The sequence below is a fragment of the Coenobita brevimanus genome, chromosome 16 (genome assembly GCF_032717465.1).
Source record: "Coenobita brevimanus isolate Jiangsu-jjx chromosome 16, ASM3271746v2, whole genome shotgun sequence".
Taxonomy (NCBI): Eukaryota; Metazoa; Arthropoda; class Malacostraca; order Decapoda; family Coenobitidae; genus Coenobita; species Coenobita brevimanus.
The window spans coordinates 33,507,195-33,519,770 of NC_136969.1; the positions used below are offsets into that span (position 1 = coordinate 33,507,195).

At 41.1% G+C, this 12,576-nt stretch overlaps 1 protein-coding gene across 1 annotated transcript in view; it reads right to left on the reverse strand.

The window, feature by feature from the left end:
* Nucleotides 1-10,561: 10,561 nt before the first annotated feature.
* LOC145391048 (uncharacterized) overlaps nucleotides 10,562-12,576 on the reverse strand; it is a 73,143-nt gene continuing 71,128 nt past the window's right edge. The window contains exons 9-10 of the mRNA XM_080265781.1: nucleotides 11,090-11,209; nucleotides 10,562-10,729 (exon numbers count right to left, since the gene is read on the reverse strand). Of these exons, the coding sequence (XP_080121907.1) occupies nucleotides 10,562-10,729; nucleotides 11,090-11,209 (288 nt within the window). The remainder of the gene's footprint in view (nucleotides 10,730-11,089; nucleotides 11,210-12,576) is intronic.

A 12,576-nucleotide genomic window follows, 5' to 3' on the forward strand; every position in this document is an offset into this window, starting at 1 on the left:
TTTACATTTCAGGTCCCCATTTCAGTTCGACTTAGCTGGAACAAACGAAATGATGTTAGAATTTATTGTGTTCTTACTTGTGAACAAATACAGGGGAAAAGGCGACTTACAACCACGACTAAATATAAACAGCTTTGCAGATGCGCTTGCTTGTTGCGGTGCAGATTATGAGGAGGAATCAGTAGCATTTTATTGCATCTGGTCAGTGAATCCAAGGAAAATATACAGCAATCTCGACTCCATTCACATCCTTTGTACCCGTGTAAGAAGCCTTAAACTTATGTATTCTGACGGCATGAGGGTTAGTAAGCAGATTATGCATTTTTTTCCTTCGTCTTATCTTCCTCTGCAACACGACCCAAAACAGTCGACTTATATCCACGTTACTAGTTGTGCTGTGTCAGGCAGGCCTGAAAACTGAGCTCGTATTCAGCCAGGTTCGATGTGGGCATGATAACCAATGCATGACTGGCTCCCACAGCAAAAAAGAGGAAGTTAGCAAGCAATTTTTTCATGAGGGAACGACCTTGTCCGTCTGTCTCAAAACGATTTTCGGACGTGAGGTGTTTCACACGTAGACTTCAGCAGTCTTAGCGTAGCCACACCACACCAAACGACCATCCCACACCACACCAAATCACCTTCCCACACCACACCAAATCACCTTCCCACACCACACCATATAACCTTCCCACACCACACCAAATCACCTTCCCACACCACACCAAATCATATTCCCACACCACACCAAATCACCTTCCCACACCACACCATATAACCTTCCCACACCACACCAAATCACATTCCCACACCACACCAAATAACCTTTCCACACCACACCAAATCACATTCCCACACCACACCAAATCACCTTCCCACACCACACCATGTAACCTTCCCACACCACACCAAATCACATTCCCGCACTACGCCAAATAACCTTCCCATACCACACCAGTTCACCTTCCCACACCACACCAGTTCACCTTCCCATATCACACCAGTTCACCTTCCTCCACCATACGGAGGGCACTAAGCGGATGGCTCTGAAGCTCCAGCATCTAATATATTTTACTTGTTCTGCATCTACGAGTACCGTGGACTTAGTGGGAAGAAATGGATCATGATACTATAGACTTACATGATAATACCAAAGGTCTTGTAGCTGCTCCATAAGTACAAGAAGACTATTCCAACGAGTACATCACCAGTCTCTCTCTCTCTCTCTCTCTCTCTCTCTCTCTCTCTCTCTCTCTCTCTCTCTCTCTCTCTCTCTCTCTCTCTCTCTCTCTCTCTCTCTCTCTCTCTCGTCACTGTATAATCCTAGCTTCATTCCTACCCTTTGTACAATACCTCCCTCCCTCGTCCACCCTGTACGAGTATTCTGTCCCCTGCCACTGTCCACAAAAACCAAAATAACTTTTTGCACTGGCGGTGAGACAGAGTTTATTTGAATATATATATATATATATATATATATATATATATATATATATATATATATATATATATATATATATATATATATACATTTTTGGGCCTATAGCTTGAGCCTTGGCCCACTTTGACCCAAAATTTAATCAGGTGATCAGAAGGTCATAACCCATCATCCCTGTAATTTTAGTCAAAATCGCACCAGTTGTTCTTCCTTAAAGTTGTTAACAGACACACAGACAGACAAACAAACCGAGTGAAAACAATACCCGTCCCCGAGTCCCTCCTGGGCTGAGACGGGTAAAATGAAAACAACACCCGTCCCTGAACCCCCCCGGGACGGGGAAGGGTAATAATATTAATAATAATAATAATATTGATAATAGTAATAATAATAATAATAATAATAATAATAATAAACAGTGAGAAGTATTTAATATAAGAGGATGTCGATTTCTTCCCATACCGACTAATAATAATAATAATAATAATAATAATGTGTTAAGCATACAGCTCACTTGGTGTATCATAGCTGGCTGGGAGACGCAAAGCAACCCTCTTGTTATTTACCTTCCATTGGAACATCTATACGGTAATGATTATATCTATCTATTGCCAGACGCCATAATCCCGTAAAGGGTGGCCATTTGACTTTGAGTTATTTGTTTTACGGATGTGATCAATATCCATCCCACATAACAGTCTAATCAGAAACGATACAGGAAGACCGAGCAACTTCTCTGAGTATTATGTGTTTGAGAAATGATCGAAAAAAACTGAGGGCTTGTCTACAGCTTCGCGCTCTCAGTTTTCATAATACCGCTTTTAGAATAGGGCCAGCAATTAGATCAACTTGCAACTGGCACGCTTCCCTCTCGTATAGCTGGTGCCGAGTCCCGAAAAACATCGTGATTAGGAAGATGCGTTTTTATTGCTGGGTAGGCTGGTGGTGATGGTGACTTTAGTGAAGACGGGTTGCTGGAGGCTCTGGCGTGGAGGAGAGGAGAGGAGAGGAGAAGGTGGAGGAAAGATATGAAGAAAAGGAAGTGTAGGAAAGTGAAGTGGAACGGTGGAGAGAGGAGGAAAAGGGTATGGAAGACGAACATTAGAAATATGTTGGTGTGGGAGACTCCAGATTTATTGGTAGTACGATGGCAAAAAAATCTAGGGCTGGTGATGGAGTGGGAGACTGGAGTGGAGGGGTGGTGTTGGTGTTAATGGTGGTGTGGTGGGTATGAGAGCTGGTATTGTTTTATTACTGTCGTGGCTGGTGATGGTGGTGGGCCTAGCGAAGATAAGTTGTTGGGGTGGGGAGCTGAAACGCTTGGTGGTGGTGGTGAGGGTGAAGGGGAAAGTAGGAAACAGGAAACATGGTGCGATGAAGGAAAATGTGGTGGAGAGAAGAGGGGAAATGTAGGACATAAAAGGGAAAGAGAAGGAGAGGGGAAAAAGGATGAAGAGAAGAGGGAAACAGTAGGAGAGTGAGGAGAAAGGATAGAGAGAAGGTAGGAAAAGGGTAGAAGAGGTAGAAGAAGGTGTGAAGAAAGGAGAAAAAAGATGAGAGAAAAGATAACGAGCTTGGGAGAAGAGTAGAGTTGGAAATATGGAATGGTGAGGGGAGAGGAGGGGAGAGAAGAGAGGAATGATGGATGGTGAGGGGAGAGGAGGGGAGAGGAGAGGAAAGGAATAATGGAGAGAGAGAAGGACGGGGCAGATACTGGATTTGACTGAGACTAGCGGTAGTGCAGGGAACGGGAGGGTTGGTATTGGTGGTACTGTAATGAAAACAATAACTGGTACTGGCTGACAATACGAGAGGTGTAGGCTAATGATTCTGCAGAAGAACCGAGAAATGTGTGTGTGTGTGTGTGTGTGTGTGTGTGTGTGTGTGTGTGTGTGTGTGTGGTGAGTGAGTGAGGGGGGGGGGGTTATGATATACCTGTGAGTGTTATGGAAGATCTGTTAAAACTGCTATAACCCAGTTCAGTTTCGTAATCTGTGACATGGTCGATCACACACACACACCACTTTTCTACCCAACTCTCTAATGAAAGAGCTAACTACTACTCTCAGTCTTTTATTTATACGTACATACATACACAGACATGTAAACAGACGGGCAGACAGAGGTACACACATACATACCGGTACATACATAATTTAGACGCTTACATAGAAGTCTACTCAGTGAACATAACTAAGCCTTAGGTACCTCAAAAAAGATAAAAAAATGTTAATACTGAAGAAGTGAAGATAATAAACAACACAACAGCAGTCCTTCACCCCAGGTCTTGCCTTTACAACCCTGAGCCTCGTTAAGAAAATACATTATTGTGTCTATAAACTGAGAACAAACACCCATTTATCTGCCTTATCGGCTTTACATTCATGGACCATAACACGTGCCGCAGAGACGTTCCCCAGGAGATAAAGCAGCAAGATGGAGGGTCATGGTCGGCAATATATAGACATTTTCCAGCCGCTGATTTCCGTTCTGTGTTCCATTTTTGCACTTCTTGTAATCGAGGAAAGTCTTGGTTAGGTTAGTTTGCGGTTCTTAGTATCAGGGCGAGTTAGATAATGATTTTCCGGCCGCTGATTTCCGTTCTGTGTGCCAGTTTTGCATTTTTTATTCAGGAAAAGCAAAGTTAGATTAGATTTGTTTTCTTAGTGTGAGGTCAATTAGATTAATGTTTTAGGTTAGGTTAGGCCAGGTAAAACGACGAGAAAAGTGGAAGAATAGTGATCTTGGGAAAATCAGACTTAAAACATAGTGCAAAAAATGACATATTCTTACATATCGGAAATCTGCCACACAGATGTCTAAGCGCACAGGGTTGCTAGTCCATCTTAGGCCTGGTTAGGTTAGTTAAGTTTAGACTTGTTTTGGTTTGCCCTGGTTTGTGTAGGATGCTTTGGTTATGTTTCATTTGCTTGTGGTAGAACCATTCCGTTTTGTTTGGTTTGGTTGGGTTAGCTGGATTAGGTTTGGTTATATTAGGATCGCTTATGTTAGATCTGGTTTGGTGTGATTGGGTTGGAGTTGTTTAGACTGGGTTACCTTTAGCTTGGTTAAGTTTGGTTTGGTTTGGTGTGCTTAAGGTACTCTATGTTTGGTTACGCTGGGTAAAGTTAGGTTTGGGAAGATTAGTTAGTTTTGTTTTGGAAAGGTTGACTTAGAGTAGATTTGTTTGCGCTAGGTTAGGCATAGTTAGGTTTGGTTAGATTAGGTTTGTTTTGGAAAGGTTGACTTGGGCTAGATTTGGTTATGTTAGATTTGATACTTAGGTTGATTTAGGTTTAGTTGTTTGTGAACTTTAATGGACTCCAGACGAAAAGAGTGATCAAGAGTCCGTTCCGAAAGTATGGAGTGGAGAATCTGTGCCTTGTTAATTGTCATTTGAGGGTAAATTGTGCATAAGATTGCTTGCTTATAATTTGCACGATCTCTATTCGCTTTGGCGTAGGAGACTTAGTTTTCGTTGGGATACTTTTCCGTATTATACCTTAGTCTCTTTTCATGATCGACACAGGTGCTCTAATAATACAGGAGATGCTTTGAAATAATGCGCAAAATCACTTCTATAAAGACTTGTTTACAATCCAACCGGTAACTAACAAGAAGCAAACAGCCAAAAATTCACCAAGACTTCAACACATAAGTCTATTTACAAAGCTAGCTCTCTACTTCAGTCTTATTACAAGTCTTAATTGACAAGTCAGTTAATTAAAATATAGTTTGCCTATCCACTGCACATGGATTAATAAGTGGGTAGATAATTGCTGAAGGGCTGAATTTGGGGAGACGAGGTTCTGCAAGCCTTGCTTTTTATTTCCACTTGTGTAAAGGACGAAAATCCTTCATGGAGACATTCCTTGATGCAGTGATGGGCTTCTCTTAGTGTATATGAAATGCCGTGAATGTGTAGGCAGGTAGCGTGTTTCTCTGGGTCCTTCCGGCATTTATAGTAGCCTTGCTGGTTACAACAGGCCAGGAAATAACTCTTATATGAGGAGATAGAGTACTAGGGAAGGGCAATAAGGGTGCCGGGATGGCCTGGCCGAAAGTGGAAAGTGTAGCAAAATGGGAGACTGGAGTATAGGACTAAGGAATGGGGAGACGACTGTATTTAGAGAGAGAGAGACTAACACTCAGGCTGCTATGACCCATTCCTAGCGGATTCAGAAACCCTAATGTTAGCTGGATTAGAAAACAAGAGTTGTTCCTACCATAAGAAAGTTAATGGTGCTGTTAAACACGAGGAAACGCAATTGTAGCTACGAGAAGTACCCCCTCAGCTGGATGAGATAGCTGTTCATGCTCCAGGGATTAACCACTTCACTATGATGATCTTTTACTGTATTTCATTCTCGCTACCACCAGATGTTCTTTTCACCTGACAGTGAGCCACAGAAGCTGGAAAGTTAGCATTAACACCATTAACTCTCTGATGTTTGGAGCAGTTCTAGTGATACATTCCAGTCAATGTCAGACAATTTTATTCAGCCAACAGTAAGTCATGGAATCCTGGGAGTGTTAATCCTGCTACCACTGACCATTTCCTGCTTGGGACAATCCTAGCATTTTTTTTTTTTTTTTTTTTTCAGTTCTTGCCAAACGAATTTAGTTAGGTAAGATGAAATATAGGAACCTGAAAGTGTTGATAAGCAAGTAATGATGAAATTCCACAAAAGACCATCCTTATTTTACTTCCTGCCTATGTACTCCTTGCGATGTATCTTTATGCCTCCGGCCACCTATGTTGGAAGAGGCATTAAGTGATTGGTCCGTCCGTCTGTTCGTACATGCGTGGGTCCGTGCTTACGTAACAACATTGTGCGCGCGATATCTCCTAAACCCCTCGACGGATTTCCACCAAACTTTTGTCAGTGATGCGGTATGAAGAGATTACGAACTGATTAGGTCAGCTAGGTCAAAGTCAAAAGTCAAGGTCATATGAGGTCGATTTAGTTTATCCTTGTGGGCGCGATGTCTCCTGAACCCCTGGACGGATTTCGACTAAACTTTTGTCAGTGATGCGGTATGGGTCAGCAAGGTCAAGGGGTCAAAGGTCAAGGTCCTACGGGTGTGGGTGTGATATCTCCTGAACTCGTCCACGGATTTCGACCAAACTTTTGTCAGTGATACAGTATGAAGGAACGATGAACTGATTAGGTCAGTAAAGTCAAATGGTCAAAGGTCAAGGTCATATGGGTGTGGACGCGATATTGCCGGAACCCCTGGACAGATTGCGATCAGATTTTTGTCAGTGATATCAGTAATACAGTGAAGGATGACAAACTGATTAGGTCGCAAGGTCAAAAGGTCAAAGGTCAAAGTCATATGGGGTCGACTTCATTTCAACTCACAATGAACCCTGTCATGGAGGTTGTATGGCGAGTCCTGCGCAAGGCTTGGTGGACACATTCCGAATGATGCATTGCGTTGAAAGATCAGGGCCTGAGTTCTCGGCGTTTCATTATAGTTTGTTACTATTATTATTATTATTATTATTATTATTACTATTATTATTGTTATTATCATTACTTTTATTATAATTATTACTAGTAGTAGTAGTAGTAGTAGTAGTTTTAGCTTATAGGAAAATTTATTGAATGAATGTATCACATACAGAAAGAATTTCAACTATACTTCACATAAGGGTAAAGTTACTAGCTTCTTCGTAACGTGACGGTCGGGTCGGGCTGGGCAGGACCGCTCATTTTCAAACTTTACTGACAGTAAACATCGCTCGCTCGCTTCTCTCGTTCGCTCTTAATTATGGGTCTGTCCGTCTGTCATGAGCGGAGAAAAATTTGTCCCGAGTTTGCAACAAAATATGAAGTATTGTACAGCATCGGACCGAAGATATTAAGACCTCCTCACATTGATGGAATTGATAAGGAATTACTCTGGAAATAGCAAGTAAAACCCATACGTTCTGTTTTGCTCTTGCTTTTTGCAGACGATAATATGCAGCTTAGGGAAGACCACTCATGTTTAAGGGATTCAGGAATGCTAAATCTAACCTCTGCAGTTCGAATATCTCTCCTAAAATAAGTAAAATCGTTTGTACATAACTGGAGTGAAGTTAGATATTATGTACCCGAGCCAGAGGGGTCAATCAGTGAAAAAAGCACTTCTTAGAGAAACAGGTACAATAAAAGGTACTTCTTAAGCTCCCATGTGACCTTTATTCAAGGTTTGTACAAAATACATTGACATGCTTCTTGTGTAACATCTTCTAGCATCATATTTTCCCTTGGTTTTGTTAATCACAATTGTTCTTTACATTTTGACTATAATTCATCCACCTTAACTCCTCTCTCCTTTCCTTCTCCTTCCTACAAAAAACATAAACATACATGTTTCTCTCTCCCTCTCTCTCTCTGGTGATTTAATGACACTGATTTCTGCAGGAAGGACAAGGGACATGGGAATATTCTACATTCTCCTTGTCTTTAATGCAACACAAAATATAATTACGATAGGGAATTCATTCTATGTTTGTGTGTGAGTATAATCCTAGATTTGGTAATCATATTGTTATAGTACTGTATCATTGTACATTAACTCTATTACAGTAGAGAACTCTTGTATGAAGAATCTTCAGCAGTTTCAACATTATTGCGTTTTACTGATCACGTACAAAATCATATACAGTTTAAGAATTCAAACACGGTATTAATGGAAAATTAACCCAGTCACTCCGCTGACATTATGAAAGTCACTGTTATTATCTCCACGAAACCTTATTCAGTTTATGAGATACTGTCAAATTGGAGAGAGAGATATATATATATATATATATATATATATATATATATATATATATCTATATATATATAATGTATATATTGCGTTTGCTCAGACCAGACTTAGTCATTTAACCCCCTAAGCTTAGTTGATGGCCAAGTGTAATCAGACTAGTGGATATCTGACTAGTAACAAAGGAGACTCATTCGTACCTTATAATTAAGGTTCATCGAATTTCATAAAACCACGACTTAAGTTGTGGGAATGGCACAGTTCCATCAGGTGAATGAATATCCACCGAAGTATTCAAGCCCTTGTTGGTTTTGCACAAGTTATCCTATGGTGCTGTTTGTAACATGCCACTCCAGCCTTTTTAATAATACTCTAATTATATACAAAATAAATATGAGATGAAAAAAAACTTTTTTATTGAATAATAAGCCACTATTCGACAAACAATTCCCAGGCAGCATTGGCTCTTGCTTTGCATATTTTTCATTTCATCCTTGACATCAGAAAGTGTTTTTCCTTCTCATACTTTTGTCTTGTGCTTCATAATGCTACCACATATACACATATTACGTAACGTTCTCTATCGCCACAGACAATACGGATTCCTCGTCCAATATATGATCATGGTATCACCTAACTGAACATGGAAATTTCTAATCATTTGTGCACATGGTAAAGAAAGTATCCTGCAGAGGGATCCGATGCTTTTCGTAATGTTTGAGGCAACCCACACTATCATACACGTCCAGCAAGTATTCTTCGTTATACTGTTGTGTTCAAAACCCAGGCAAACGCTTTTTATTCCGTGTGTACACCCTGTGGGGAAGACTAACATAGAGAAGACCGGGTGGGGTCCCGAGGTACAGTACTCCAAATTCCTAGATGAATCTCTGCCACATACACAAAGTAACAACTACTACACTCTGTGCATACTTAGCCTAGGACACAGAGCGTTGAGCCCTTCACCACGAATCCCTTTTAAATTTATACATTTTGCTTCAGTATAAAAATAATAATTATTAATTTTTTGTTACATTTTTTAGTAAAGCTTTATTATTCATAATCTTTATTTAGGATCTAAATATAACAAAAAGCTCTAGTGTCACGCAACATCGGGAAAAAACAAATTGTCTGAATATTTAGTTTATTACATTACTGTATGTTCCTTTACGTATGGACTAAAAGTGACAGTTTTCTTTATTAAAACAATAAGAGAAGCAATTTTACAAATATGTTGTGTTTGTTAATGATGCTTAGTTAAATATACCTCTAGAAACATTGTTACATCGGAAACACTCTGATCAGAAAAAAATATGAACATCTTTCTGCCAAAAGTAATGTTCTCTTTTTTACATATAATACAAAGCCACTATGATGCAAATGACGGCCCTGAATTCCAGGAATGAGAAAATTATAACATATTCCAGTACTGTACAGTTCGTCTGTACATATAGCACCAAAGTAACTTGGATCAACCGAGCACGAGACTTATGTACAGAGCTGAGTGTTGAAGTCAACGGAAATGTCTGGGTACTTTCCTTGTGCGTAACTCTTTTATGTGTTTGAGATTGTCCACAACCCTGTACATGTTCTTTAGTGTCTAAAGCTTCTAGAGACTTGTCCTTCCCCTCACCATTTATTCCTTTCTTTGAAGCAGCCTTCCTTCCTGTCATTGTCCTTTTCCCCTGAAATTCACCTCCACACCATCTTATCCTTCCTCTGTCCCCCTTCCTTCTTCCACCCAAAACATTTAGTTGTTTTCCTTCTCAGTCACTCATGCTTTCGATCCCACTACCCTTTTTATATTATGACAATTTCTGGTCTGCGAATATGAATTTCGTCTGAGTGGTGTTGGACCATATTCTGTGTAGCATAGACGGTTTCGTGGTGCTTCTTCCTTAGCTATTAATTTTACATATTACACCTTAATATTCTTTAATAATCTACTTATAATATTTTAATATCAATATCTTGTATTAACCGCATTCAGATATAATGATGAAGTGTACTGTTTACAACAAATCGCTGAGGAAGATGTGTTACGAAATCTCTAAAGCTACTTAGAATACAGTTCATTGCAGGAGAGTTGAAATGGAAGTACAGTGAGTCGGGCCAGATGTTGATCTACTAGTATCATATAATCCAGTTATACCTGTTTCATGGTTGGGTCATCGGTAATTAAACCTGCTACCCAACTTGTTTTATCCAGTGAGAAGTGACTAGATACCCAACAGGACGAAAAACACGACTTATCAATGGGTGGATAAGCTTCTTAAAGCATCAATAGGGTAGGTGGAGTTCGTTAGTCTTGGCTGGCAATCTACCCATAAGGCCTACCTTTATTTCAAAACTGGGTAACTAGCCCTGGTGCACAGGGATCCCACACCCCTCTCCATAGGCTAGTGGTAAGTTCTCTGACTTGGAAGTTGGGATGCGGTTTGCACCCGCAACAGATCTTGGTTGATCCTTGTGCAGGTTTGCCGGGAGTCCCTTTTTGGGTGCTGACAAGGCAAGACTCTTGGGACCCTGTCAGGTTGACCCTATCATGATGGCCTTCGAGACTCAACAGCCGTATGAAAGGAGGGGTGATCATCTTGGCTGTGTCCTGTTTCTACTAAAAGTCATAGTAGTGAAGGGAACGTACGAGCTCTAAGTCCCTCATGCGAGTTTAACCTTTAGAGGGGGCTTGAACTGTGGAAAACCTATCAGAGGGTCACCAACTGCCTTTGTGTCATGAGGGTTGGAATGACTGGGGGTCGGCATTGCTACACTCCCTGAAGTGAGGTAGACTGGCCATGGCGAGATCAGTAGTGAAGGTTACACATACTTCTGGTCTGGCTGTGACACTGATGTCTGTTTCGTGTAGCTGTGGTGATTTCTACCCACATTGCCTTTTCTCTTGACAGGGGTACTCCAGCTGATGAGCACATATAGCCGATGAAGCTGAAGCACACTTTTGGATTTATCTCTCTTGCTGCAGTGAATGCTACGATTAAGGTAAGTGATCTAAAAAAAAGAGTAGTCTTAGGTCAAACTCGACACACTTGTGGAACTGAACGCCTTGATGGATACTCTACTGGTTCTGGTTGACTTCAGTGCACTGAAGACTTTGATAGCGAAAGCTTCAAGGAATGTGTAGGTCTTCATAGCTGTGCAAAGTGCACCGTGGGATTCCAATACTTCTTTCCTTCTGAACATCACGAATCCCCATAAATTGAGGATTTCTGGATCCTGGTTTCAGTAACCTGATCTTCACCATTGGACTTAGTATACCAATGTCGGGAATGGTTGCTAAGGAGATTGAACTCATCCTTATAAATACTCAGAGAAGAATTCTTCAGAACTGCAGGGTTTTCAAGAGCGAAGTGTTCTTTTCTGTTGATTACAGAACTTGCTGTTGCTACCCTAAATGATGCAAATTAAATCTGAAAGAATCCCAGGATATCATCTGAAAAGTTTCGTCTTGAAATGCTCAGGGCTGATGAGTGTGCTTATGAATATTCAATGGCAGTCTCGAGTTGGCTTGAGGTACTTATCGCTGTTGAGGACCCTGTTCCCAGTGGGATACCTTTAAGTGTAATACACTGCTATTTGCTGAATAATGTGTTTTAGAGCATCAGAGAACAACGAAGAAATCTGTCTCACTGGAGATGCTGGCTACAGCTGATGAGACTCGTACTGGCAAACTGTCTGGGAATCGGTAACAGCACAGGTTCCTGTATCGTTGGGTAAGAATTTCATCGAGAAGAGACAAAGAAAACTTTGTCAGGAAAATTACTGGGGAGGTAGAGGGTTGCTTTCATGTGCTTGTAGCACCCAGAAGACCAGATCCACTCTCAGATTAACTTGGAGGGTAGTGGCTTGATTGAAATGTGGCAGGGTGACTGGTGATTGTGGCATTCCTGTGGTATTAATCAAAGACTGGGCAAACCCATGATCCTAGAACTACTTGCAGTCACAAAAGCCGTCTGGAGCACTGGTATCATTCCTGCTGACTGGACAATGGGATGGTCATCGCTGTCCAGAAAGGGAAAGGAGGTCTACGTGTCTGCAGCAACCACGGAAGTATTATAGTGCTCACTGTGCCAGGCAAGGTTCTTGTTCATGTGCCCTTGATGCATATCCAAGGCCATTTACTAAAGTTTCAGAAGCCTGGGCAATCCAGATTCACTGCCAAGAAGTTTACAGTTGACCATAATCTAACACTGAAAGTTCTGTGGATTGCCGTCGTGAGTTTCGGCGCAATACTAGAAGTCTTGGGAAGGCATTCGTCTCAGTAACTCGGGAGGTACTATGGGAACTCCTGTGATTGTGTGGGATCCCTACAAGAATTATTCGGCTCATAGCTGGTATGCATTCAGATGCAAATGTTG